At 44.7% G+C, this 27,224-nt stretch overlaps 2 protein-coding genes across 5 annotated transcripts in view; both read left to right on the plus strand.

Annotated features, from left to right (window-relative positions):
* RBM12 (RNA binding motif protein 12) overlaps positions 1-21,882 on the plus strand; it is a 39,563-nt gene extending 17,681 nt beyond the window's left edge. The window contains exon 2 of the mRNA XM_063960166.1: positions 17,544-21,882. Within this exon, the coding sequence (XP_063816236.1) occupies positions 17,566-20,199 (2,634 nt within the window). The 5' untranslated portion in view covers positions 17,544-17,565 and the 3' untranslated portion in view covers positions 20,200-21,882. The remainder of the gene's footprint in view (positions 1-17,543) is intronic.
* The window catches only part of CPNE1 (copine 1), a 261,443-nt gene that overhangs the window by 22,202 nt on the left and 212,017 nt on the right, over positions 1-27,224 (plus strand). The window lies entirely within an intron of this gene.

Consider the following 27,224-nt stretch of genomic DNA (forward strand, 5'->3'; position numbering starts at 1 on the left):
GGGCGGCACAAGAAGCAGGGTGGCAATGGCAGAAGCCACAAGGATTCTTCGATGGGCGGAGAACCACGTGATAGCACTGTCAGCAGTGTTCATTCCGGGAGTGGACAACTGGGAAGCAGACTTCCTCAGCAGGCACGACCTCCACCCGGGAGAGTGGGGACTTCATCCAGAAGTCTTCCAGCTGATTGTAAACCGTTGGGAACGGCCACAGGTGGACATGATGGCGTCCCGCCTCAACAAAAAGCTAAAAAGATATTGCGCCAGGTCACGGGACCCTCAGGCGATAGCTGTGGACGCTCTAGTGGCACCGTGGGTGTACCAGTCGGTTTATGTGTTCCCTCCTCTTCCTCTCATACCCAAGGTACTGAGGATAATAAGAAAAAGAGTAAGAACAGTACTCATTGTTCCGGATTGGCCAAGAAGAGCTTGGTACCCAGAATTGCAAGAAATGATCTCGGAGGACCCATATCCTCTGCCGCTCAGACAGGACCTGTTGCAGCAGGGGCGCCCTGTCTATTCCAAGACTTACCGCGGCTGCGTTTGACGGCATTGCGGTTGAACACCGGATCCTAAAGGAAAAGGCATTCCGGAGGAAGTCATTCCTACGCTGATTAAAGCTAGGAAGGATGTGACCACAAAACATTATCACCGCATATGGCGAAAATGTGTTGCTTGGTGTGAGGCCAGGAAAGCCCCAACGGAGGAATTTCAGCTGGGTCGATTTCTGCACTTCCTACAGTCAGGGGTGACTATGGGCCTAAAATTGGGTTCCATTAAGGTCCAGATTTCGGCTCTGTCTATTTTCTTTCAAAAAGAACTAGCTTCACTGCCTGAAGTCCAGACATTTGTTAAAGGAGTGCTGCATATTCAGCCCCCTTTTGTGCCTCCAGTGGCACCTTGGGATCTCAACGTGGTGTTGGATTTCCTAAAGTCGCATTAGTTTGAGCCACTTAAAACCGTGGAACTAAAATATCTCGCGTGGAAAGTGGTCATGCTGTTGGCCTTGGCTTCGGCCAGGCGTGTGTCAGAAGTGGCGGCTTTGTCATGTAAAAGCCCTTATCTGATCTAACATATGGATAGGGCGGAATTGAGGACTCGTCCCCAATTTCTTCCTAAGGTGGTATCAGCGTTTCATTTGAACCAACCTATTGTGGTGCCTGTGGCTACTCGGGACTTGGAGGATTCCAAGTTGCTGGACGTAGTCAGGGCCCTGAAAATCTATGTTTCCAGGACGGCTAGAGTCAGGAAAACTGACTCGCTATTTATCCTGCATGCACCCAACAAGCTGGGTGCTCCTGCTTCAAAGCAGACTATTGCTCGCTGGATCTGTAGCACGATTCAACTTGCACATTCTGCGGCTGGACTGCCGCATCCTACATCTGTAAAAGCCCATTCCACGAGGAAGGTGGGCTCTTCTTGGGCGGCTGCCCGAGGGGTCTCGGCTTTACAACTTTGCCGAGCTGCTACTTGGTCGGGTTCAAACACTTTTGCAAAATTTTACAAGTTTGATACCCTGGCTGAGGAGGACCTTGAGATTGCTCATTCGGTGCTACAGAGTCATCCGCACTCTCCCGCCCGTTTGGGAGCTTTGGTATAATCCCCATGGTCCTTACGGAGTACCCAGCATCCACTAGGACGTCAGAGCAAATAAGAATTTACTCACCGGTAATTCCATTTCTCGTAGTTCGTAGTGGATGCTGGGAGCCTGTCCCAAGTACGGACACTCTGCAATACATGTATATAGTTATTGATTAACTAAAGGGTTTTTGTTATGAGCCATCTGTTACTGAGGCTCAATTGTTTCATACTGTTAACTGGGTATAGTTATCACAAGTTGTACGGTGTGGCTGGTATGAGTCTTACCCTGGATTCCAAATCCTTTCCTAGTATTGTCAGCTCTTCCGGGCACAGTTTCCTTAACTGAGGTCTGGAGGAGGGGCATAGAGGGAGGAGCCAGTGCACACCAGATATAGTACCTAATCTTTCTTTAGAGTGCCCAGTCTCCTGCGGAGCCGTCTATTCCCCATGGTCCTTACGGAGTACCCAGCATCCACTACGGACTACGAGAAATAGAATTACCGGTGAGTAAATTCTTATTTCTCTATCGTCCTAGTGGATGCTGGGGTTCCTGAAAGGACCATGGGGAATAGCGGCTCCGCAGGAGACAGGGCACAAAAAGTAAAGCTTTTCCAGATCAGGTGGTGTGCACTGGCTCCTCCCCCTATGACCCTCCTCCAGACTCCAGTTAGATTTTTGTGCCCGGCCGAGAAGGGTGCAATCTAGGTGGCTCTCCTAAAGAGCTGCTTAGAGAAAGTTTAGCTTAGGTTTTTTATTTTACAGTGAGTCCTGCTGGCAACAGGATCACTGCAACGAGGGACTGAGGGGAGAAGAAGTGAACTCACCTGCGTGCAGGATGGATTGGCTTCTTGGCTACTGGACATTAGCTCCAGAGGGACGATCACAGGTACAGCCTGGATGGTCACCGGAGCCGCGCCGCCGGCCCCCTTGCAGATGCTGAAGTTAGAAGAGGTCCAGAATCGGCGGCTGAAGACTCTGACAGTCTTCTAAAGGTAGCGCACAGCACTGCAGCTGTGCGCCATTTTCCTCTCAGCACACTTCACACGCTGTCACTGAGGGTGCAGGGCGCTGGGGGGGGGGCGCCCTGGGAGGCAAATGTAAACCTATATACTGGCTAAAAATACCTCACATATAGCCCCCAGAGGCTATATGGAGATATTTAACCCCTGCCAAACTTCACTAAAGAGCGGGAGACGAGCCCGCCGTAAAAGGGGCGGGGCCTATCTCCTCAGCACACAGCGCCATTTTTTCTCTCACAGAAAGGCTGGAGAGAAGGCTCCCAGGCTCTCCCCTGCACTGCACTACAGAAACAGGGTTTAAACAGAGAGGGGGGGCACAAATTGGCGATATAAATATATATATAAAGATGCTATTAGGGAGAAACACTTATATAAGGTTGTCCCTATGTAATTATAGCGTTTTTTGGTGTGTGCTGGCAAACTCTCCCTCTGTCTCTCCAAAGGGCTAGTGGGGTCCTGTCCTCTGTCAGAGCATTCCAGGTGTGTGTGCTGTGTGTCGGTACGTGTGTGTCGACATGTATGAGGACGATGCTGGAGGAGGCGGAGAAATTGCCTGTAATGGTGATGTCACTCTCTAGGGAGTCGACACCGGAATGGATGGCTTATTTAGGGAATTACGTGAGAATGTCAACACGCTGCAAGGTCGGTTGACGACATGAGACGGCCGACAAACAATTAGTAACGGTCCAGGCGTCTCAGAAACACCGTCAGGGTTTTTTTATAAAAAACGCCCATTTACCTCAGTCGGTCGACACAGACACGGACACTGAATCCAGTGTCGACGGTGAATAAACAAACGTATTCCTCATTAGGGCCACACGTTAAGGGCAATGAAGGAGCTGTTACATATTTCTGATACTACAAGTACCACAAAAAAGGGTATTATGTGGAAGTGAAAAAACTACCTGTAGTTTTTCCTGAATCAGATAAAATAAAATGAAGTGTGTGATGATGCGTGGGTTTACCCCGATAGCAAATATTGGCGTTATACCCTTTCCCGCCAGAAGTTAGGGCGCGTTGGGAAACACCCCTTAGGGTGGATAAGGCGCTCACACGCTTATCAAGTGGCGTTACCGTCTCCAAATACGGCCGCCCTCAAGGAGCCAGCTGATAGGCAGCTGGAAAAATATCCTAAAAAGTATATACACACAGACGGTGGCTATACTGCGACCAGCGATCGCCATCAGCCTGGAGATGCAGTGCTGGGTTGGCTTGGTCGAATTCCCTGACTAAAAATATTTTATTGATATAGAGCATTTAATAGGATGCATTCTATATATATGTATGCGAGATGCACAGAGGGATATTTGCACTCTGGCATCAAGATAAGTGCGTTGTCCATATCTCCCAGAAGATGTCATGGACACGACAGTGGTCAGGTGATACAGATCCCATACGGCACATGGAAGTATTGCCGTATAAAGGGAAGGAGTTATTTGGGGTCGGTCCGTCGGACCTGGGGGCCACGGCCACAGCTGGGAAATCCAACCTTTTTACCCCAAGTTACGTCTCAGCAGAAAAAGACACTGTCTTTTCAGCCTCAATCCTTCCGTTCCCATGTGGGCAAGCGGGCAAAAGGCCAGTCATATCTGCCCAGACATAGAGGAAAGGGAAGTAGACTGCAGCAGGCAGCCCCTTCCCAGGAAAAGAAGCCCTCCACCAGTGGGGGGGTAGTCTCAAGAGTCTCAGCGCGCAGTGGGATCACTCGCAAGTTGACCCCTAGATCATACAAGTATTATCCCAGGGGTACAGATTGGAGAGTCGAGACATTTTTTCCTCGCAGGTTCCTGAAGCCTGCTTTACCAACGGCTCCCTCCGACAAGGAGGCAGTATTGGGAAAAAATTCACAAGCTGTATTTCCAGCAGGTGATAATCAAAGTACCCCTCCTACAACAAGGAAAAGGGTATTAGTCCTCCACACTATATTGTGGTACTGAAGCCAGACGGCTTGGTGAGACATAGTCTAAATCTGAAATCTTTGAACACTTACATAAAAAGGTTCAAATCAAGATGGAGTCACTCAGAGCAGTGATAGAGAACCGGAAAAAAGGGGACTATATGGTGTCCCTGGACATCGAGGATTACCTCCATGTCCAAATTTGCCCTTCTCAACAAGGGTACCTCTGGTTCGTGATACAGAACTGTCAATATCAGTTCAGACGCTGCCGTTGAATTATCCACGGCACCCCGGGCCTTTACCAAGGTAATGGCCGAAAAGATGATTCTTAAAAGAAGAAAGGCATCTAAATTATCCCTTACTTGGACGATATCCTGAAAGGGACAAGTTTCCAGAGAACAGTTGGAGGTCGGAAAAGAACTATCTAAAGTAGTTCTACGACAGCACGAGTGGATTCTAAATATTCCAAAAATCGCAGCTGTTTTCCGATGATACGTCTGCTGTTCCTAGGAATGATTCTGGGCATAGTCCAGAAAGAGGTATTTCTCCTGGAGGGGAAAGCCAGGGAGTTATCCGACCTAGTCAGAAACCTCCTAAATCCAGGCCAAGTATCAGTGCATCAATGCACAGGAGTCCTGGGAAAAATGGTGGCTTCTTACGAAGCGATTCCATTCGGCAGATCTCACGCAAAAACTTTTCAGGGGGATTTGCTGGACGAATGGTCCGGATCGCATCTTCAGATGCATCAGCGGATAACCCTGTCTCCAAGGACAAGGGTGTCTCTTCTGTGGGGGCTGCAGAGTGCTCATCTTCTAGAGGGCAGCACATTCAGCATTCAGGACTGTGTTCTGGTGACCACGGATGCCAGCCTGAGAGGCTGGGAAACAGTCACACAAGGAAGAAATTTCCAAGGAAGTGTGGTCAAGTCTGGAGATTTCTCTCCACATGAATATACTGGAGCTAAGGGCAATTTACGATGCTCTGAGCCTAGGAAGACCTCTGCTTCAAAGTCAACCGGTGCTGATCCAGTAGGACATCATCATGGCAGTCGCCCACGTAAACAGACGGGGCGGCACAAGAAGCAGGAGGACAATGACAGCAAGGATTCTTCGCTGGGCGAAAGATCATGTGATAACACTGTCAGCAGTGTTCATTCCGGGAGTGGACAACTAGGAAGATTTCCTCAGCATAAATGAATTCCACCCGGAAAAGTGGGAACTTCATCTGGAAGTTTCCACATGTTTGTAAACCGTTGGGAAAGACCAAAGGTGGTTATGATGGCGTCCCACATGAAGCACCAGGTCTAGAGACCCTCAGGCAATAGCTGGGACGCTCTGGTAACACCGTGGGTGTACCAGTCGGTGTATGTGTTCCCTCCTCTGCCTTTCATACCCAGTGTATGGAGAATGATAGGAAGGAGAGGAGTAAGAACTATACTCGTGGTTCCGGTTTGGGCCAAGAAGAACTTGGTACCCGGAACTTCAAGAGATACTAGAAAGGATCTTGATTCAGCAAGAATCATGTCTGTTCCATGACTTACCGCAGCTGCGTTGACGCCAGGGCGGGTGAACGCCGGATCCTAAGGGAAAAAGGCATTCCGGAAGAGGTCATCCCTACCCTGGTCAGGGCCAGGAAGGAGGTGACCGCACAACATTATCACCGCTTAGGTGAAAATATGTTCCATGGTGTGAGGCCAGGAAGGCTCCACGGAAGAATTTCAACTAGGTTAATTCCTACATTTCCTGCAAGCAGGAGTGTATATGGGTCTCAAATTGGGGTCCATTAAGGTTCAAATTTCGACCGGTCGATTTTCTTCCAGAAAGAAATTGGCTTCAGTTCCTGAAGTCCAGAAGTGGTTAAGGGAGTACTGCATATACAACCCCTTTTTGATGTCTCCAGTGGCACTGGGCGATCTCAACGTAGTTTGGGATTCCTAAAATCACATTGTTTTAAACAACTCAAATCTGTGGATTTGATATATCTCACATGGAAAGTGACCATGCTGTTGGCCCTGGCCTCGGCCAGGCGAGTGTCAGAATTGGCGGCTTTATCTCACAAAGCCATATCTGATTGTCCATTCGGACAGAGCAAAGCTGTGGACTCGTCCCCAGTTTTCTCCCTAAGGTGGTGTCAGCGTTTCACCTGAACCAGCTTATTGTGGTGCCTGCGGCTACTGGGGACTTGGAGGACTCCAAGTTGCTGGATGTTGTCAGGGCCCTGAAAATATAGTTTCCAGGTCGGCTGGAGTCAGGAAATCTGACTTGCTGTTTATCCTGTATGCACCCAACAAGCTGGGTGCTCCTGCTTCTAAGCAGACTATTGCTCGTTGGATTTGTAGTACAATTCAGCTTGCACATTCTGTGGCAGGCTTGCCACAGCAAAAAATATGTAAATGCCCATTCCACAAGGAAGGTGGGCTCATCTTGGGCGGCTGCCCGAGGGGTCTCGGCATTACAACTCTGCCGAGCAGCTACGTGGTCGGGGGAGAACACGTTTGTAACATTTTACAAATTTGATACCCTGGCAAAAGAGGACCTGGAGTTCTCTCATTCGGTGCTGCAGAGTCATCCGCACTCTCCCGCCCGTTTGGGAGCTTTGGTATAATCCCCATGGTCCTTTCAGGAACCCCAGCATCCACTAGGACGATAGAGAAAATAAGAATTTACTTACCGATAATTCTATTTCTCGGAGTCCGTAGTGGATGCTGGGCGCCCATCCCAAGTGCGGATTATTCTGCAATACTTGTACATAGTTATTGTTACAAAAATCGGGTTATTGTTGTAGGAAGCCGTCTTTCAGAGGCTCCTTTTGTTATCATACTGTTAACTGGGTTTGGATCACAAGTTGTACGGTGTGATTGGTGTGGCTGGTATGAGTCTTACCCGGGATTCAAAATCCTCCCTTATTGTGTACGCTCGTCCGGGCACAGTACCTAACTGGAGTCTGGAGGAGGGTCATAGGGGGAGGAGCCAGTGCACACCACCTGATCTGGAAAAGCTTTACTTTTTGTGCCCTGTCTCCTGCGGAGCCGCTATTCCCCATGGTCCTTTCAGGAACCCCAGCATCCACTACGGACTCCGAGAAATAGAATTATCGGTAAGTAAATTCTTATTTTTTTTCACTGAAAATAAGAAAGCCTCGCTAACCTTCCCTGCGTCAAAGGAATTGAATGCTATATTTGAGAGCATGGGAAAACCCTGAGAAATAATTCAAGATCCCTAAAAGGGTCCAGGTGGCGTTTCCTTTGCCTGAGGAGGATAGGAAAAAATGGGAAAGCCCACCAATTGACACATCTGTGTCCAGACTCTCAAAAAAGGTGGTTTTGCCTGTTTCGGGATCTACCGCCTTAAAGGAGGCGACTGATGGAAAGATTGATAATACACTTAAATCAATGTACACAGCTTCAGGGGCCATATTACGTCCCACTATTGCTAGTGCATGGATTGCAAAAGCTATAGTAAAATGGTCAGGCACCTTACTTGAGGATTTGGATACAATGGATAAGGGTGGTGATGAATTGTGTTTGCGTAACATTCACGATTCAGCAGGTTTTATGGTAGAATCCATGAAAGACCTGGGTTCCATGGCTGCGAGGATCTCTTCCGTTTCAGCTCGTCTGGGTCTGTGGCTGCGCCAGTGGTCGGCCGATGCGGAATCCAGGAAACCTGTGTAGCCTCTACACTACACAGGTCAGGCTCTCTTTGGGGAAGCTTTGGATGCGTGGATATCCACGATTACGGCGGGTAAGTCTCCGTTCCTTCCCTCAGCTGCACCTGCTCCAAAGAAATCCTTCTCTTCATCAGCATCGCATTCCTTTCGGCCTAACCAACCTAGAAAGTCCAAGCCGTCCAATACTTTCTTTAGGGGAGGTCGAGCTAAATCTAAGAAACTGCCTGCTTTCAGTGCGCCGAAGTCCTCCGCATGGCGGTGGACCGCGTGGTCTGGAGGTGGGGCCAGTTGGAGCGAGGCTCAGACAGTTCAGTCACGTCTGGGTATCGTCCGGCCTGGATCCCTGGGTGATAGATATTGTTTCCCAGGGATACAGGTTGGAATTTCAAAATCTCCCTCACTGATTTTTCAAATCAGGCTTGCCAGCTCTGCTGGCGGACAGGACTGTACTACAAGCAGCGGTTCAGAAGTTGGTGGAGGCACAGGTCATTGTGCCAGTGCCTCCTCACTCGCAAGCCACTGGATACTATTCGAACCTTTTTCGTGGTAACGAAACCGGATGGTTCGGTCAGTCCCATTCTGAACCTAAAATCACTGAACCCTTTTCTGAAGGAGTTCAAAATGGAGTCTCTCAGGGTGGTGATATCAGGCCTGGAAGAGGGGGAATTCCTAGTATCCCTGGATATCAAGGATGCGTACCTCCACATTCCGTTTTTGGCTACCGCATCAGGCTTCTCTCTGTTTTGCATTACTGGACTGTCATTTCCCGTTCCAGGCCCTGACGTTCGGTCTCTCTACAGCACCAAGGGTGTTCACAAAGGTGATGGCGGAGATAATGGTTCTACTCCGAAAACAGGGGGTGAACATCATTCTGTATTTAGACGATCTACTGATAAAAGCATCGTCCAAGGGGGAGCTGTTGCAGTCCATTGTACTCACGACCCGCCTACTCAGAGTCCACCGTTGCATTCTGAATCTTCCAAAATCTCATTTGGAACCAAGGTTGTCTTTTCTGGGGATGATCCTCGACACTGAAGTGCAGAGTGTGTTTCTTCCGCAGGAAAAGGCGTTGATGATACAAACAACGGTGCGGGATGTCCTGAAGCCAGCCTGGGTGTTGGTTCATCAATGCATTCGCCTTTTGTGGAAGATGGTGTCCTCTTACGAGGCTCTCCAGTACGGGAGGTTCCATGCTCGGGCCTTCCAACTGGATCTCCTGGACAAGTGGTCAGGATCTCATCTACACATACACCAGAGAATTCATCTGTCGCCAAAGGCCAGGATTTCACTCGTCTGTGGCTCCAATTGCCTCACCTTCTGGAGGGCCGCAGATTCGGGATTCAGGACTGGGTCCTTCTAATCATGGATGCGAGCCTCCGGGGCTGGGGCGCAGTCACTCAAGGGGAAACCTTCCAAGGAAGGTGGTCAAGTCCGCAAGCCGGCCTGCTGATCAACCTCCTGGAACCAAGAGCCGTCTACAACGGTTTTCATCAGGCGGCCCATCTTCTAAGAAATCGGGCCATTGAAGTACAGTCGGACACTGTAATGACGGTGGCTTACATAAACAGACAGGGCGGAACGAAAAGCAGAGCTGCAATGTCAGGTGACAAGAAAATAAAAGACATGCGTTGGCACGCTCTGCGATCTTCATTCCGGGAGTGGACAACTGGGAAGCAGACTTCCTCAGCAGACACCATCTCCATCCGGGGGAGTGGGGTTTAAATCCGGAGGTGTTTAAGGAAATAGATCTTTGGGGGTTACCCCAAATAGACATGATGGCCTCTTGTGTCAACAAGAAGCTTCAACGCTATTGTTCCAGGTCGAGGGACCCACAAGCAGTGGCAGTGGACGCTCTGGTGTCTCCGTGGGTGTTCAAGTCAGTGTACGTGTTTCCACCACTCCCACTCATTCCAAGAGTTCTAAAGCTCGTAAGGAGAACAAGAGTTCAAGCGATCCTTATTGCTCCAGACTGGCCAAGGCGGGCTTGGTACGCGGACCTTCTGTATCTCTAGCAGGAAGAGCCGAGGCCTCTTCCTCTTCAGGAGGACCTGCTGCAGCAGGGGCCGTTCGCCTATCAAGACTTACCACGGCTATGTTTGACGGCATTGAGGTTGAACGCCTGATACTAGCTCGGAAGGGCATTCCGAAGAAGGTAATTTTTACCCTGATACTGGCTAGGAAAGGGGTAACGTCTAAACATTACCATCGTATTTGGAAGAGATGTCTCTTGGTGTGAGTCCAAGAAGTTTCCTGCGGTTGAGTTTCATCTTGGACGTTTTCTCCTCTTCCTGCAAGCAGGTGTGGATATGGCCTGAGGTTGGGATCTGTGAAGGTCCAGATTTCATCCCTGTCCATTTTTCTTCCAGAAACAATTGGCTGCCCTCCCTGAGGTTCAGACCTTTTTGAATTGAGTTCTGCACATCCAACCTCCCTTTGGACCACCTACGGCGCCTTGGGACCTTAACGTGGTGTTGCAGTTTCTCCAGTCGGACTGGTTTGAGCCTCTACAGGAGGTTGATGTCAAGTTTCTTACATGGAAGACTGTCACATTGTTGGCCTTTGTTTCTGCTAGACGTGTGTCAGAATTGGGTGCTTTGTCCTGTAAAAGCTCTGTACTTGATCTTCCACGAAGATAGAGCTAAGCTCCGGACACGTCAGCAGTTTCTTCCAAAGGTTGTGTTGGCATTTCATATCAACCAACCTATTGTGTTGCCAGTGGCTATTGACTCCTCAATTTCGTTGAAGTCCTTAGATGTTGTGAGGGTTTTGAAAATCTATGTGAAGAGGACTGCTCGTCACAGGAAATTGGACTCTTTGTTTGTCCTGTATGATCCCAAGAAAATTGGGTGTCCTGCTTCAAAGCAGACTATATCTCCCTTGATTAGGTTCGCTATCCAGCATGCTTATTCTATGGCAGGATTGCCGTGTCCTAAATCTGTTCAGGTCCACTCTACTCGTAAGGTGCGATCTTCCTGGGCAGCTGCCCGGGGTGTGTCTGCATTACAAATTTGCTGAGCGGCAACTTGGTCTGGGTCGAACACGTTTGCTAAGTTCTAAAAGTTCGATACTTTGACTGAACTTCAGATCATCGGAGGCCAATCAGTTCTGCAGAAACCTCTGCGCTCTCCCTCCCATTCTGGGAGCTTTGGTACATCCCCGTGGTACTAATGTGGACCCCAGCATCCTCTAGGACGTAAGAGAAAATAGGCTTTTGGTTACCTACCGGTGAATCCTTTTCTCGTAGTCCGTAGAGGATGCTGGACGCCCGCCCAGCGTTTCGTTTTCCTGCGATTGTTATCTGGTTCAGTACAACTTGGTTTTAGTTGAGTACTGCCTTGTTACTTGGTAAGTAATGTTTCAGCAGTTGCTGAGTTTTTCAAGCTAGTTAGCTTGATGTGCCTTGTATGTGTGAGCTGGTATGAGTCTCGCTACTATCTGTGTTTAAATCCTTTTTCTCAAAGATGTCCCTCTCCTCGGCCACTGTTTCTAAACTGAGTCTGGTAGGAGGGGCATAGAGGGAGGAGCTAGCCCACACTCAAACTCTTAAAATTCCAAAGGCTCCTGGTGGACCTGTCTATATCGCATGGTACTAATGTGGACCCAAGCATCCTCTACGGAATATGAGAAAAGGATTTACCGGTAGGTAAGCAAAATCCTATTTATTCCATTTTGGAATAAGGCTGTAACATAACAAATTGTAGAATAAGTGAAGCGCTGTGAATACTTTCCGGATGCACTGTATATCCTATCGGCTCTCTTGGGCCGTACTGCAACTGGGAATCAAGGATCAAAGGAAACCAGTGCTTATGCAAAAAACTCTTTGCTCGTTGGAATCCACCATTTGGACAGACTGGTAATCTACAACTGAACTATCTTTCTCTTTCATGAGAGGTTTGTCTATTTAATGTTATCGGTCCATTACTAATTGGGATTGATTTGTCTCTCATTCAAACAGAAAAAAAAATAATCTCCTTTTCAGAGATAAATCTCGACAACCTGGCTCAGACCACAGGTTGAAGCCGCGGTTGTTGCCGGATCAGACCATGAACACATGTTAAAGTCTGGGTTCAGTACTTACCCTTCACACTTGACCCTGTTCTTCCAGTGACCTGGGTCTTCAGTCTAGCAGTGGATACTATTGTGGCCGCCAGTGAACACCTTTTAGGCATGACCCTGATCTTCAAGACCGGGTCATACCTTTCACTTATTAATCAGGGCACTGATTTGAGTTGCAAGTCCTAGGCGTAATTCTCCTGGGATGGTCCTCATTAGTTACATATACATGACCATACTAGTGCCCCACTTAGTGCTGCGTAACTGGTTTAATATGTGAAATTGTTTTATTAAAATATATTTGTTTATATATATATGAATCTGTGCCACAAGTTTAGATTTTCAGTGTTTTGCTACTAATTCACTGCAGTATTTCTGTATTCTACAGACTAAAATTTAGTGCTGTTTCTGTTCCTCATTGTTCTCAATCTCCACCTAGAATCATTAGGAGGGCTGATACACCTACATACAGCTGCTTGTTTTTGTGACGCTAATGTATTTTTTTCTGCCCAGTCATTGGCAACTGGTATTTATGTTGAAATTAGTCACAGTATTCCTGAACTCTCCGTATGCTTTGGCTCACTCTTCCCTTAAAAAGCTACAGATTGTGATTTGCTAAATAGAGGATATTTACCAAAAAAGAAGTTGGTGAAATTCATGTTCACTGAAATAAATATAAACTTGATAAATGTAATCACAAACTAGGCTAGGGGGAATTCACTTGTTTGGAGTGTGGAGATGATGATTGGGTTCCCGACAGAACAAGACATGAAGACGAGCTGTTCCTGAACGGCATACTGCGCGCTTCCAGCATCGCAAGTTTTCCCTAGCACCCAGTAGAGATGCAAGGGAAAGTTTGCTAAGCTGGCACTACCGTGATAGCTGATATGTGCGCAGCAGGCATCTCCGGCACTAGCTGCAGAACTGAATTGCACCATTCATAAAAACCTGGCCCTCTCGTATACGTGTGGTGTGTTTTTTCTCCTTTTTTTTTTTTTTTTTTTTCTTTTCTTTTTAATCCATTACCACACAACACATTACTAGCTCCAAAAATACCCAAGCAGCAAAATATCTAGCACCGACTAGCTAGGATGCACACACAGACAAATAACTTGTGTAATTCGTATACTGGAGTAATCATGCCCAATAGTCCCGGAAGTTTTGTATGGCTGGTGTTATCCGTATAGAAATTGTGAATTTCTGCTGCACACACATTATTTAGAGAGCTTTCAATTTTGAAGATTATTTTACATCTGGACATCACTTTTGTGCTGTAGGTTATGTATCAGTCCCATTTAATAGTATGTCTGCTTAATTGGTTGACCAAGTGCAAACCACGCAAGTCCTGTAATCACGATGGTCACACTCTTATGCTTTACAGTCTGTCCTCTTTATTTATTCTCTTTATGGCCCGGAGCAGCAATAACCTTTATACTTTTGGTTTACGTGGAATTTTTGGTTTTAGTGAAATGCAAATAAACTGGTCTGGCTATACCATACATACCCATTGGCGGATTTTGTCAGCATTTGTTGGCGTGCTGCTTGTTTACGTGTGTGTGTGTGTGTGTGTTTTTTTATTTTTTTTATGTAAAACTTGTTAAATCCTACAAGCTATATTTATTACATCAGATGCTAACTTAAACTAGTTTTGCATTTGATATGCAGTTCTGCTAGTATTTGTTTATGAAGTCTTATTCACAGAACTTTTGTATTGCATAGCTAGCCTAAGGGGATTCGGTTATGTGACCAGCGGTTGGGAGACAGTCACATCACCAACGCCGGGATCAATAGCCCACCGTTTGGCATGCTGATCAACAGGGACGATTTCCACTCCTGGGTGTCATGTGGCGAGCGCAACAAACCACTGAGCCCGCGAGGGGCTTCGTTTCGCTTGCTACTCCCCACACAGATAGAGATATATATATATATATATATATATATATATATATATATATATATATATATATATATATATATATATATATATATATATATATATATATATATATACATACATACATACATACATACATACATACACACACACACACACACACACACACACACACACACACACACACACACACACACACACACACACACACACACACACACACACACACACACACACACACACACACACACACACACACACACACACACACACCCATACATACACACATACCCCCCCCCCCCCCCCCCCTATCTAAAAGCCTGTATTCTGGCGTTGGTATGGTGAACGGCGCCTCACACAAACCCGACCCGGTTTAAGGAGCCCTTTGTATGACGGTAATCCAAACTTACCTTTTTTTGGGGGGGGTTCTAAAGTGGTAAACTGCACTCCTAGGCAGTGTTTTGTTTGAGAATGTTTCTAGTGTACATACTGATTCCATAACACTCTTCCATTCACCACTTTAAAATAGCCAGGAACGACCAGTAGGCAGTTCCAATATCTCAATTTGGCATCATCCCTCCACAATCTCACACATTATCCAGCTTTTGGCCAGGCCTGTAAGTTACTTCAAAATAAATTGCATTATGCTGCAGTTTTCTGGAACTTGAATACAGGATGTGTCCTTCGTAACAGTAGTTAAAACTGTTAATATAATTTTGGCTGTTTTTGTTTTTGTTTTGGATGCTATATTAGTTTTGAGTAGTTTTTCATTACCATGGACATTTTATAACGTTGATCAGACCACGAGCAGTTCTGGATTAACAGAATAACTTCTGTGCATCCAAATGTCAGTGCTGGTTTTTTGCTTTTGTTTTTTATCCTTAAAGCTGAATTTCCTTATACTGTCCCCTCCCCCTCCCCCACACACACACACACACACACACTCTGCTCAGAGCACATTTTACAGGTGTCTTATCTCATGCTATCATGCTTTCTTATTAGAAACAAATCTAGTCCCTTTTTAACTTTAAGCTGTACAATGCAATTTCCAAACTTGGATGTGAAAAAAAATAAAAATGATTTTTTTTATTGGTATTGTTTGATTTAAAAAAAAAAAAAAAAATAGGACAGTGTTACTTTATTTTTTTTTGTCTAAACCAACATTCATGTGCATGTCTGTCAAGTAGACACTGGCGTTGATTCAGTTGTGATGAGCAGTACCTGCTGGCTGTCTAAAGGAATGGGTGTTTATAGGAGTTATTACATTTTTTTCTGATAGATGCGCATTAGCAGCAGCAGTCACGTGTTTTTGTGTTTGGGTTTTTTTGTCGCAGCCTCAGGGGGTGCAAAACAAAAGTTTGGACACCCCGCTTGGCTAACCCCAAAGCTATGAGGTTCCTTAACTGGTAATTGGCATCTGATCGGAGCAGCAATTGAATGTCTCCAATAGACATCCATTGCTACAGACACCCAACAGGGGGTGCAGGAAACAATTGAATCGGCCCCATTGACATTTGTAACAACATTAAATCATTACGTACATTGTAAATTCAAACCCACCCACTGTTGTATTTGTCGGATTTATGGGCGGAATTCAAATGTTCCTGCACCCGTATGTGCCTGCAGTTATTCAATTGTTTCTGCTGACTGGTGCAATAACATAATTTCCGTTTGCTACCTCTGGGGATTACGAGCTAAAGTGCACAAAAAGTAACCCATTTGTGCACCCAAATGAGAGTTTTCGCAATTGTACCCATTAGTTTAGTCGGGTTTTGCCGCTTTACGCGACTAAACCAGACTACTGTGGGTGCTTTAACGGGGATCAATTGAATATTGCCATGCGGTTTCCTGTCACGAGAGATCGGGTGCGATATAACAATTGAATATTGCCCAGGGGCTTCATTCTGAATTTTGGTTTGTTTCACAAAATGATACTGCACATACAATGGGGCTGATTCAATTGTTCTCATGGCCTGCACTGGAGGGTACGCGATGGCATCAATTCAATTGTTCTGCTGTTCGGGCTCCCAGTGGTGCAAGAAAAGAATGTGTCCAAACTGGAGTTTGGGTGCCCAAAGCAGGAAGTTTAGGCGGATTTAGCTAGCTTAACCTGGTCTGTTTGGACGCGACATGCATGATATGCATGTGCACCAAAACACGACTGAATTGAGGCAATTGCTTGGGCATCTAAAAATCCTGTCTAAACAGGACTTTTTAGACACCCAAAACAATTGAATCTGTCCCAGTAGATGACGTTATGATCTGCCAATTAAGTGCAGATCTGAGCAAAATTAAAGGGTATCTTTCTTCTGTTCTTGAGTGCAGTCTTTGAGTAGCATCTAGTATAAAAACAATGGTGTTTTAGTGTATTGCTAACACACAGTCTCTAATTTTGGATAATTTGTAATACAGCTCTTGGCTGCAATAGGCACACTTTTTTGTGTATTACTTTTACTTGCTTTGGCTAACGCGCATTCATGTTATGTTTTCTCAATATAGTGCTTACAAATTAAACAGAAATTTACATAAGAAATGTTTTTCAGGGGCAATTCAATTGTTGCCACTCACCAGGCAAAATTAAATTTGTCAATGGGCACTACTGTCACTGGTAATTTATCATGCATGTCGCACCCAAGTTTAGACTCGTAAAGCTTTCAAACCTGTGCAACCTACTTGGCCATCTGAATTTGTATACCCTAAAGCCCGACTTTGTGTGGATTTCTGCTCGCATGGTGTCTGCAGAAATAATGGGCCCCCGTGCCCAAGGGCAAAGCAATTTAATTTCCTTCCTTACGATTATACATGTAAATGTTCACATGGAAATAGTTGACCAATCTACTACATTCTCCTTTTGGGCTTAAAATGTAGCGTGAAAGCTTTGTTAATGAAGTGTTGTTCTGGCCTTTACTTTAAGTTTTGTTACAAAGACAAATACGGGCAAAACAGGGAGAGATATGGCTAATACTTGTTTTACAACAACTTCCAATTTTAAACATCATATGTTGCATATTTTTCATTAATTTAAAAATGAAAGATGTACATTTCTGAACACTAAATCAAGTCATGACCCACATGTCTCCTCCAAAAACTCCTGTTAATCTTATGGTGTAAGAATAATCACAGTAAAGTAGTTCAGGAACATATCGTTATCTTAAGTTTAGTTTAATTTCCAATCCCTTTTTTTTCTTTTCTTTTTCTTCCTGTATGCCACTTTATAACTTTTTTTTTTTAATAAATATATATATATATATATATATATATATATATATATATATATATATTATATTTTTTTTTTCTTTACTATGGTGTATTATACATTTTATTTGTAAGTAACAAATTGCTGTCCAGCTATAAAAATTATATATGGTTGAAGGTAGTTTTTTTTTAAATAAATGTTGAGTCTGATTTGGACGTTACCTTTTTTCATCTGCAGGTGTGTGTTGTTTCAGAGCAGCATGGCTGTGGTCATCCGCTTGCAAGGTCTGCCTATAGTGGCTGGGACCATGGACATTCGGCACTTCTTCTCTGGACTGACCATTCCTGATGGTGGCGTACATATTGTAGGGGGTGAACAGGGTGAGGCTTTCATCGTATTTGCCACCGATGAAGATGCACGACTTGGTATGATGCGCACAGGTGGTACAATCAAAGGGTCAAAAGTCTCACTATTGCTAAGCAGTAAGACTGAAATGCAGAACATGATTGAACTTAGTCGTAGGCGTTTTGAAACTGCAAATATTGATATACCACCTGCAAATTCTAATCGGCCAGGACCACCACCAAATCCAACAATAAGCAGTAGTTCTGTGATGAGCCGGGTCAGTTTGCCAACAACTGTACCTAATTTTAGTAGCCCTCCTACTAGCACAGTCTCTGCAGTTACTTCTGTAGTTGATAGCAGTAAGAATGTTGCAACTTTTTCTACAGCCAATATTGGAAATGCTCCACCAAACCTAGGTGCAGCCTTCTGCAGTCCCTCCTTTTCTTCTAATATGCCCACTGTAACCCCACAACTGCCTACTGTACCTCCACCTCCAATGCCGCCAATGCCAACAATGCAGACACTACCACCCATGCCTGCCATACCCCCTATGCCTGTACACCCTCCTGTTACTGCATTGCCTCCAGTTCCACCTGTTCCTCCAATACCCCCTGTTCCTCCAGTGCCCCCAATGACTCCTCTTCCTCCAATGTCTGGAATGCCACCCATGAACCCACCACCTGTAGGGCCATTGCCTGCAGGGATAAATGGCTCTGGTGTACAAATGAACAGTAGTATGAACCCACTGTTCCTTGGCCCTGTAAATCCAATGCCATTAAACTCTCAAAATACAATGAAACCACCACCTCCACTTAACCATGATGATCCATATGTATCTCTTCATGGGTTGCCTCATCCTGTGTCAGATGGTGACATTAAGGAGTTTTTCCATGGTTTACGTATAGATGGTGTACTTATTGTGAAAGATCCCATTGGTCGTCCCACAGGTAGTGCACTTGTAAAGCTTCTTACTCCCCATGACACATTTGAAGCCTTGAAACGGAATAGAATGCTGATGGGACAGCGATTTGTTGAAGTTACCCCGGCAACTGAGAGACAGTGGATAGTGTCTGGTGGCCACATGCTAAAACACAACATAGGGCACCATGGCCCCCCTCATTTGATGCAGCAGCCAATGCCCAGGTCCAAATCGCCTAACACACAGCCACGTCCCAGGTCTAGATCTCCACATGAACATGGGTTCTGCATTTATTTGAAAGGGCTTCCCTACGAGGCAGAAAACAAACATGTCATAGATTTCTTTAAAAAACTGGACATTATTGAAGACAGTATCTACATTGCTTATGGACCCAATGGAAAAGCAACTGGTGAAGGTTTTCTGGAATTAAGAAATGAGGTAGATTATAAAACTGCGTTGAACCGCCATAAGCAGTATATGGGTAATCGTTTTATTCAAGTTCACCCTATCTCAAAGAATGAAATGCTAGTAAAGATAGACATGATTAGAAAGAAATTACAGGGTTTTAATTACATTGATCACAAAGATTCATCACTAGACATGGAGCTAGAGCATGCACCAAGACTCTGGGGACATCTCTCAAATTTGCCATATAACATATCTAGGAAAGATGTTTTTCAGTTCTTTCATTTAGAAGGAGTTGCAGTTGAGGAGGGCAGTGTGCATGTCTTGGCAGATAACAATGGGCAAGGCATAGGACAGGCACTTGTTCAATACAGGAGTGAAGATGATGCTCGTAAATCAGAGCGCTTAAACCGCAAAAAGCTTAATGGGAGAGATGCCTTTTTGCGTGTAGTAAATAATGAAGAGAGGAAAGAAATTGAGATCAATCCTCCCATGCCCGGTAGGAAGGGATTCAAAATGCAAAATTATGGGAACTCCCCATCTGAGGCAATCCGATCCAGTGGAGATGAATTTTGCTTCATGAGCAGTAATATGAAAGAAAACAATGGTCAAAACTTCCCTTTCCCTGGTAAATTTAGTGGGCCAAATAATACCTTTGTACCCCCTGTTCCACCCCCAGCATTGGGTAGCGGATTTGTAGATCCCAGACCACCACCACCTGGAGCGAATGTACAAAACTCACCAATTGATTCCCAAGGATTTGCCAGTGGTCCGAATAATTTTAATGCCCCTCCCTCTGGTTTTGGAAGTGGGCCGCCACCTTTTGGAAATGGACCAGCAAATTCAAATGCACCCCCTAGCTTTAACCCAGCCCCACCAAACATAACAAGTGGCCCTGGTGTTCTAAGTGCCCCTCCAGGGTTTGGACCAGGAAATATACAAATGGGTGGACCGCCAGGTTTTGGCAGTGGGTCTGGGAAAGCGGGTCCAACTGTAATTAGGGTGCAAAATATGCCCTTTACAGTTTCTGTAGATGAAATACTAGATTTCTTTTATGGTTACCAGTTGATACCTGGTTCTGTGTGTTTAAAGTATAGTGAAAAGGGTATGCCTACAGGGGAGGCCATGGTTGCATTTGAGTCCCGTGACGAGGCAATGGCAGCTGTGGTTGATTTAAATGACAGACCAATAGGCTCAAGGAAAGTTAAGCTTGTTTTAGGTTAGTTTGTCCCCAGTTTTGTTTATGATTAGCTTGTCTTTTGTACTGTGACTGACCTAGGCATACTTTAGTTTACAGGAGAAAGCTGCTTTAAACTGTATATATGTTTTGCTACATGCTGACTTGGGTACATTATATAACTATTAACAGATAACAAAATCACTGCAGTAATTGTGGTAGTTTTTCGTATATAAACTCACAGTTTTAGGCAAGGTTTGGTTGAGTGAAAACCTAGCAAAGCAACAATTATAGTTTTCTTTTGAACAGTGTTAATTCAAAAAGGGCACAGTTTCAACTCTATTGGTTGCTGTACATTATTGGAATGAAGAAGTAATCTTGGTATGCTTCAAAGCTTAGAAAGTCTGTATGGTGATCAAAATCTATATTCAAATATCCATGCAATAATGTTTATTACCAAAAGTCTACCTAAAATGCACTGCAAATCAGGTTTTTGTATGATGGAACTGTTGCCTGTGTTTTTATTACTTTTTGTGTGTATTTTCTTGCTTGTACAATATACGGAATATAAATTTTGCCATCAGTATAAATTCACAATACAATTTTTGTACTGTTCCTTTGATGGACATTCTTCCTAAATTTCTGAAGACTGATATAATATGTAAGTACTCCCCCAGTTGTGGTCACTGGTGACTACGTTTGCTGTCTTGTATGTTTGAACCCGATTATCTGCTCTCCCAGTTGCCTTAAATTTATTGCAACTGGATTTTGAACTCTTGCTTAGTTTACCTCCTTAATGTGCTGCTTTTAAAATGTGCATTTTTGGTTACATGTATACATTGAGCTGATGGCAAAACTTCTATTCCCATGGTTTGCAGAATTAAACTCTATCATTTGTATATATTTTGGGAGTGATAGAGACAACAGGTTTGAACCTGATTTTGTTTTATTTACAATTGAGAAGATAGTACAAAGCTGAAAGAAGAGTTGGTTTCTCTGCAGGTTTTCTTTTGTTCTCCCTTTTTATGCAACTCGTGTGATGCTTTCAACAGATCACGTGGATGTGCTACCCCAAGCTTTGACATCTGAATGCTGACTGTACATACTGTTATATTGTTTTCTGTTAATAAAATAACTGCCAATGTCAAGATCTGCAACATGATTTTTCAGACTGTTTTGTGCTATATAATTGGCCTACTTTTGTGCTGGGTGTTAAGACCAGGTTTGACTTTCTGGAAATTGCTTAAGCAAAATGATGATTTATACAGTTATTAGACCCGGTACATAGATCTTTCTATTCTCCATGACTTAAGCTTTTTTTTTTTCTCTTTATTTAAAAAAAAAAAAAGGTGCAGATTGTGTGCATTTTATGGTTTGCCTTAATGTTTACAAACAAATCTGCTTTCACATGTCTGGTTTATTTTACTCAAAATTCTATACCCTGTTCATAATCCTTGCTATTACAACTATTAATGTTTAATATATTTGAGCCATACCAAATTGCATGTGTGGAAATGAACACATGTACAAATGTTTTCAGTTCATTTTGTCTTATTTGATACATTTCTACAAATGTAATTCTCCAGCTATTTTAGTTAAGTAATTTTCACTTACAATGTGGCTGAAAATGTATTTGCAAAGACAGTCTTACTGGTTTATATTGGATGTCAAGTAACATATTGTGGATTCTGTAAATACAAAACATGAAAATAAAGTGTTATTTCTTTGGCTTTTGCTGTTGAGATGAGCGCGTGACTTTGCTTGGTAAGCAAAAGAATGTGAAATTCTTGGGTTTCTTTATAAATGTTTTATTGGATATTTACCCACAGAAACAAAACTTTATTAGAATTGCTGGACCATAGAACAAGTAGATGATGTAACACCATTACAGCATTTATTTAGATGCATAGATACATGATTCATGTGAATGTTGCACTCAGTGTCTTATTTATTGGTCATCAATAACACACCGTGACAAAGTACTGCAAACGTTTTTAATGCTGAAACCTGTTTTCTACTCATTGCCAGAAAAGGGCTTTTCCACTGGATTAGCACAATTTGTAATTACAGATTACCGGCGATATTGCATTTGAGATTTCATGTAGATGTTCTTTTGAAGTTGTTCACAACTTTGATGGTTTTGTTATTTTTCTGCATTTAGTTTATTGTAAATGTTTTTATTTGGATTTTTATTTCTCTAACCAGTTCACCATGTACCCATGCAACACTATCCTAAAGCAAAAGTTGCAACTACACGACAAGTGCTTTTCTCTGCAGCTGCTTTTCAAGGCGCAATAATTGCACAAGAAGTTGTGAGAAGACAGACTTCTAGAACAGATGGCTGAAACTGGCACTCGGTTGCTAGTTTAAATGAATACAATATATGGAGTGTGATGGGTTTGCAATGTGTTTTTTCCTTTTACATTGTCCTTTCTCCACATTTTACTTCAGTAGGCCAACGGCCCATATTGTGAAATCTTGTACTTTACTGTGATGTGAGTAGATGTGCTATAGCCTCTTGCTTCAGCTTACTTATTGAACTTGAGAGAGAGCAATAGGATCAACTCTGGCTATTTATACAGATAATCACGTGGGGAAACTTAAAACATTTGGGCAAAAAAAGCCACCACATAGATTATGTGCATATCAATGTGTTTTAACATATAAAATCTGAACTGAGATGACTTTCATTTAGGAGAATTGAAATATTCATACAGGTAAGACAAAGGAGAATTGATTCTGCTCCCAACCTTCCATTATTTTTATTTTTTCATTCCCCATCCCCCATTGGTCATATTTTTTCTTGTTATAGATGACAAAAAATGGATTGGACTACTGACCCACTAGTGTGAAATGTTTTAAGGTTTACTTTTCTTTAGCACATGCCTATTGTGCCTTTTACCTGTAGTACGCTTGGCATTCTATTTCTCTTCTGACATTATGGTGGGAATTCAATTGTTTTGTACGCGGCCCTAAGTTTGTCGGAGCAATTCCGTTGTTGCTACGTTCAGCTGTTTATAGCGCGGATGAACAAATTAGCATAAATGTGCGAGAAGTATGTTTTGGGTCCCCTAGCCAGGACTTTAGATTGGTTTACCAGCTTTAGGCAGCTAAACACTGTGCTTTTAGGTGAAAACAAGCATGGTAATTGCGCCCAAAGCAATTTAATTACTCCATCTGGTGTCCATTAATTAGCGCCACATAAACATTTTAATTCCCCCCTTATATATAGGAGATGTATGCTAGGCTGACAGAGTGACATAATTCAGTTATTTCAGAGTTAGCTCCTGTCTCTAGAGACTGGGAGCTATTTCAATTATTTGTGCAAACGGTGCAATGGCTTCAGTACTGTGTCCTAAAGATGTTTTTAGCGGATTCTATCATGTTAAAGCGGGCTTGGCACCTGCCCAATAGCTCTCCTTTAATGTAGATTTCTGCTTACAATGCAAAAGTGCAAGTAGAAATCTGCAATAAATGTAGCCTCTGGGCTAGGCGCCCAAAACAATGGAGTTTGTGCCCGGCCACCGTAGACCTCTCAAACAATTTAATCGCCCCCCAGTCAACTATAATGCTGGTATGCCCATGTTTTTTGTTAAAAATTGTGGTTGCTTGCTATAGTGTTCAAAATGGGAGAGTTCTATGTGGTTGATTCAGTTCACAGCGAATTTAATAGCGCCGGGAAGAAGCTCCCGGAGCTTCTTAATTCAGCGTGATGTTAAATTGGAGATTGGCCGTACTTGCGGACTAAACAGGGTGTTTAGTCAGAGAATGTCCGCTCTCACAACTAAAGTGCCACGGCGTGATGCTGTTTGCTAGGGCACAAAACGGCATTGATGACCTAGTTTTGTCTGATTTCTCCTTACACCCCTGGAGGGGAGTGAGAGGATATCCAATAGTTGGGGCTAACATCTTGCCAAGTTGAATAGCTCCGGGAGCTCCTTCCCGGCTCTATTAAATTAGCTCTGAATTGAATCAACCCCAATTAGCTATGGAACTTACCACCAGATCCCAGATTAAGAGCCCAGAGCTATTCAATATCCCATAGTAAGGCATAGATTCTGGGTCAAGTGCTTGGAACTATGCAATTACCACGCACGGTGGGCCTGCTTTTAGCCTGGAGGATGCACTTAACATGTATTTCTCTATCGTCCTAAGTGGATGCTGGGGTTCCTGAAAGGACCATGGGGAATAGCGGCTCCGCAGGAGACAGGGCACAAAAGTAAAGCTTTTACAGGTCAGGTGGTGTGTACTGGCTCCTCCCCCTATGACCCTCCTCCAGACTCCAGTTAGATTTTTGTGCCCGGCCGAGAAGGGTGCAATTCTAGGTGGCTCTCATAAAGAGCTGCTTAGAGAGTTTAGCTTAGGTTTTTTATTTTACAGTGATTCCTGCTGGCAACAGGATCACTGCAACGAGGGACAGAGGGGAGAAGAAGTGAACTCACCTGCGTGCAGGATGGATTGGCTTCTTGGCTACTGGACATGAAGCTCCAGAGGGACGATCACAGGTACAGCCTGGATGGTCACCGGAGCCACGCCGCCGGCCCCCTCACAGATGCTGAAGCAAGAAGAGGTCCAGAATCGGCGGCTGAAGACTCCTGCAGTCTTCTTAAGGTAGCGCACAGCACTGCAGCTGTGCGCCATTTTCCTCTCAGCACACTTCACACGGCAGTCACTGAGGGTGCAGGGCGCTGGGGGGGGGCGCCCTGGGAGGCAAATGAAAACCTTTAAAAAGGCTAAAAATACCTCACATATAGCCCCAGAGGCTATATGGAGATATTTACCCCTGCCTAAATGTACTAAATAGCGGGAGACGAGCCCGCCGAAAAAGGGGCGGGGCCTATCTCCTCAGCACACGGCGCCATTTTCTGTCACAGCTCCGCTGGTCAGGAAGGCTCCCAGGTCTCTCCCCTGCACTGCACTACAGAAACAGGGTATAACAGAGAGGGGGGGCAAAATAAATGGCAATATATTAATATAAAAGCAGCTATAAGGGAGCACTTAATCATAAGGCTATCCCTGTCATATATAGCGCTTTTTGGTGTGTGCTGGCAGACTCTCCCTCTGTCTCCCCAAAGGGCTAGTGGGTCCTGTCTTCGTATAGAGCATTCCCTGTGTGTCTGCTGTGTGTCGGTACGTGTGTGTCGACATGTATGAGGACGTTATTGGTGTGGAGGCGGAGCAATTGCCAAATATGAGGATGTCACCTCCTAGGGGGTCGACACCAGAATGGATGCCTTTATTTGTGGAATTACGGGATAGCGTCAACTCGCTTAAGTCGTTTGCCGACATGAGGCGGCCGGACACTCAATTAGTGCCTGTCCAGGCGCCTCAAACACCGTCAGGGGCTGTAAAACGCCCCTTGCCTCAGTCGGTCGACACAGACCCAGACACAGGCACTGATTCCGGTGGTGAAGGTGACGAATTAACCGTATTTTCCAGTAGGGCCACACGTTCTATGATTTTGGCAATAAAGGAGATGTTACATTTAGCTGATACTACAGGTACCACTAAACAGGGTATTATGTGGGGTGTGAAAAAACTACCAGTAGTTTTTACCGAATCAGAAGAATTAAATGACGTGTGTGATGAAGCGTGGGGTGCCCCGATAAAAAACTGCTAATTTCAAAGAAGTTATTGGCTTTATACCCTTTCCCGCCAGAGGTTAGGGAGCGCTGGGAAACACCTCCTAGGGTGGACAAAGCGCTAACACGCTTATCAAAACAAGTGGCGTTACCCTCTCCTGAGACGGCCGCACTTAAAGATCCATCAGATAGGAGGATGGAAAATATCCAAAAAGGTATATACACACATGCAGGTGTTATACTACGACCAGCTATTGCGACTGCCTGGATGTGCAGTGCTGGGGTAGTTTGGTCAGAGTCCCTGATCGAAAATATTGATACCCTGGACAGGGACAATATTTTACTGTCGTTAGAACAAATAAAGGATGCATTTCTTTATATGCGTGATGCACAGAGAGATATCTGCACACTGGCATCACGGGTAAGTGCTATGTCCATTTCGGCCAGAAGAGCTTTATGGACACGACAGTGGACAGGCGATGCGTAGAGGAGTTATTTGGGGTCGGTCTATCGGATTTGGTGGCCACGGCTACGGCCGGGAAATCCACCTTTCTACCTCAAGTCACTCCCCAACAGAAAAAGGCACCGACCTTTCAACCGCAGCCCTTTCGTTCCTTTAAAAATAAGAGAGCAAAGGGCTATTCATATCTGCCACGAGGCAGAGGACGAGGGAAGAGACAGCAACAGGCAGCTCCTTCCCAGGAACAGAAGCCCTCCCCGGCTTCTACAAAAGCCTCAGCATGACGCTGGGGCTTCGCAAGCGGACTCGGGGGCGGTAGGCGGTCGTCTCAAGAATTACAGCGCGCAGTGGGCTCACTCGCAGGTAAATCCCTGGATCCTGCAGATAATATCTCAGGGGTACAGGTTGAAATTAGAGACAGAGCCACCTCGCCGTTTCCTGAAGTCTGCTTTACCAACGTCCCCCTCAGAAAGGGAGACGGTTTTGGAAGCCATTCACAAGCTGTATTCTCAGCAGGTGATAGTCAAGGTACCTCTTCTACAACAAGGGAAGGGGTATTATTCCACTCTTTTTGTGGTACCGAAGCCGGATGGCTCGGTAAGGCCTATTCTAAATCTGAAGTCCTTGAACCTGTACATAAAGAAGTTCAAGTTCAAGATGGAGTCACTCAGAGCAGTGATAGCGAACCTGGAAGAAGGGGACTTTATGGTATCCTTGGACATCAAGGATGCGTATCTCCACGTTCCAATTACCCCTCACACCAGGGGTACCTCAGGTTCGTTGTACAAAACTGTCACTATCAGTTTCAGACGCTGCCGTTTGGTTTGTCCACGGCATCTCGGGTCTTTACAAAGGTAATGGCCGAGATAATATTTCTTCTTCGAAGAAAAGGCGTATTAATTATCCCATAATTGGACGATCTCCTAATAAGGGCAAGGTCCAGAGAACAGCTAGAGATGGGTTTAGCACTATCTCAAGAGGTGCTAAAGCAGCACGGATGGATTCTGAATATTCCAAAATCCCAATTAAT

This window comes from Pseudophryne corroboree, chromosome 3 (assembly GCF_028390025.1).
Source record: "Pseudophryne corroboree isolate aPseCor3 chromosome 3, aPseCor3.hap2, whole genome shotgun sequence".
NCBI lineage: Eukaryota > Metazoa > Chordata > Amphibia > Anura > Myobatrachidae > Pseudophryne > Pseudophryne corroboree.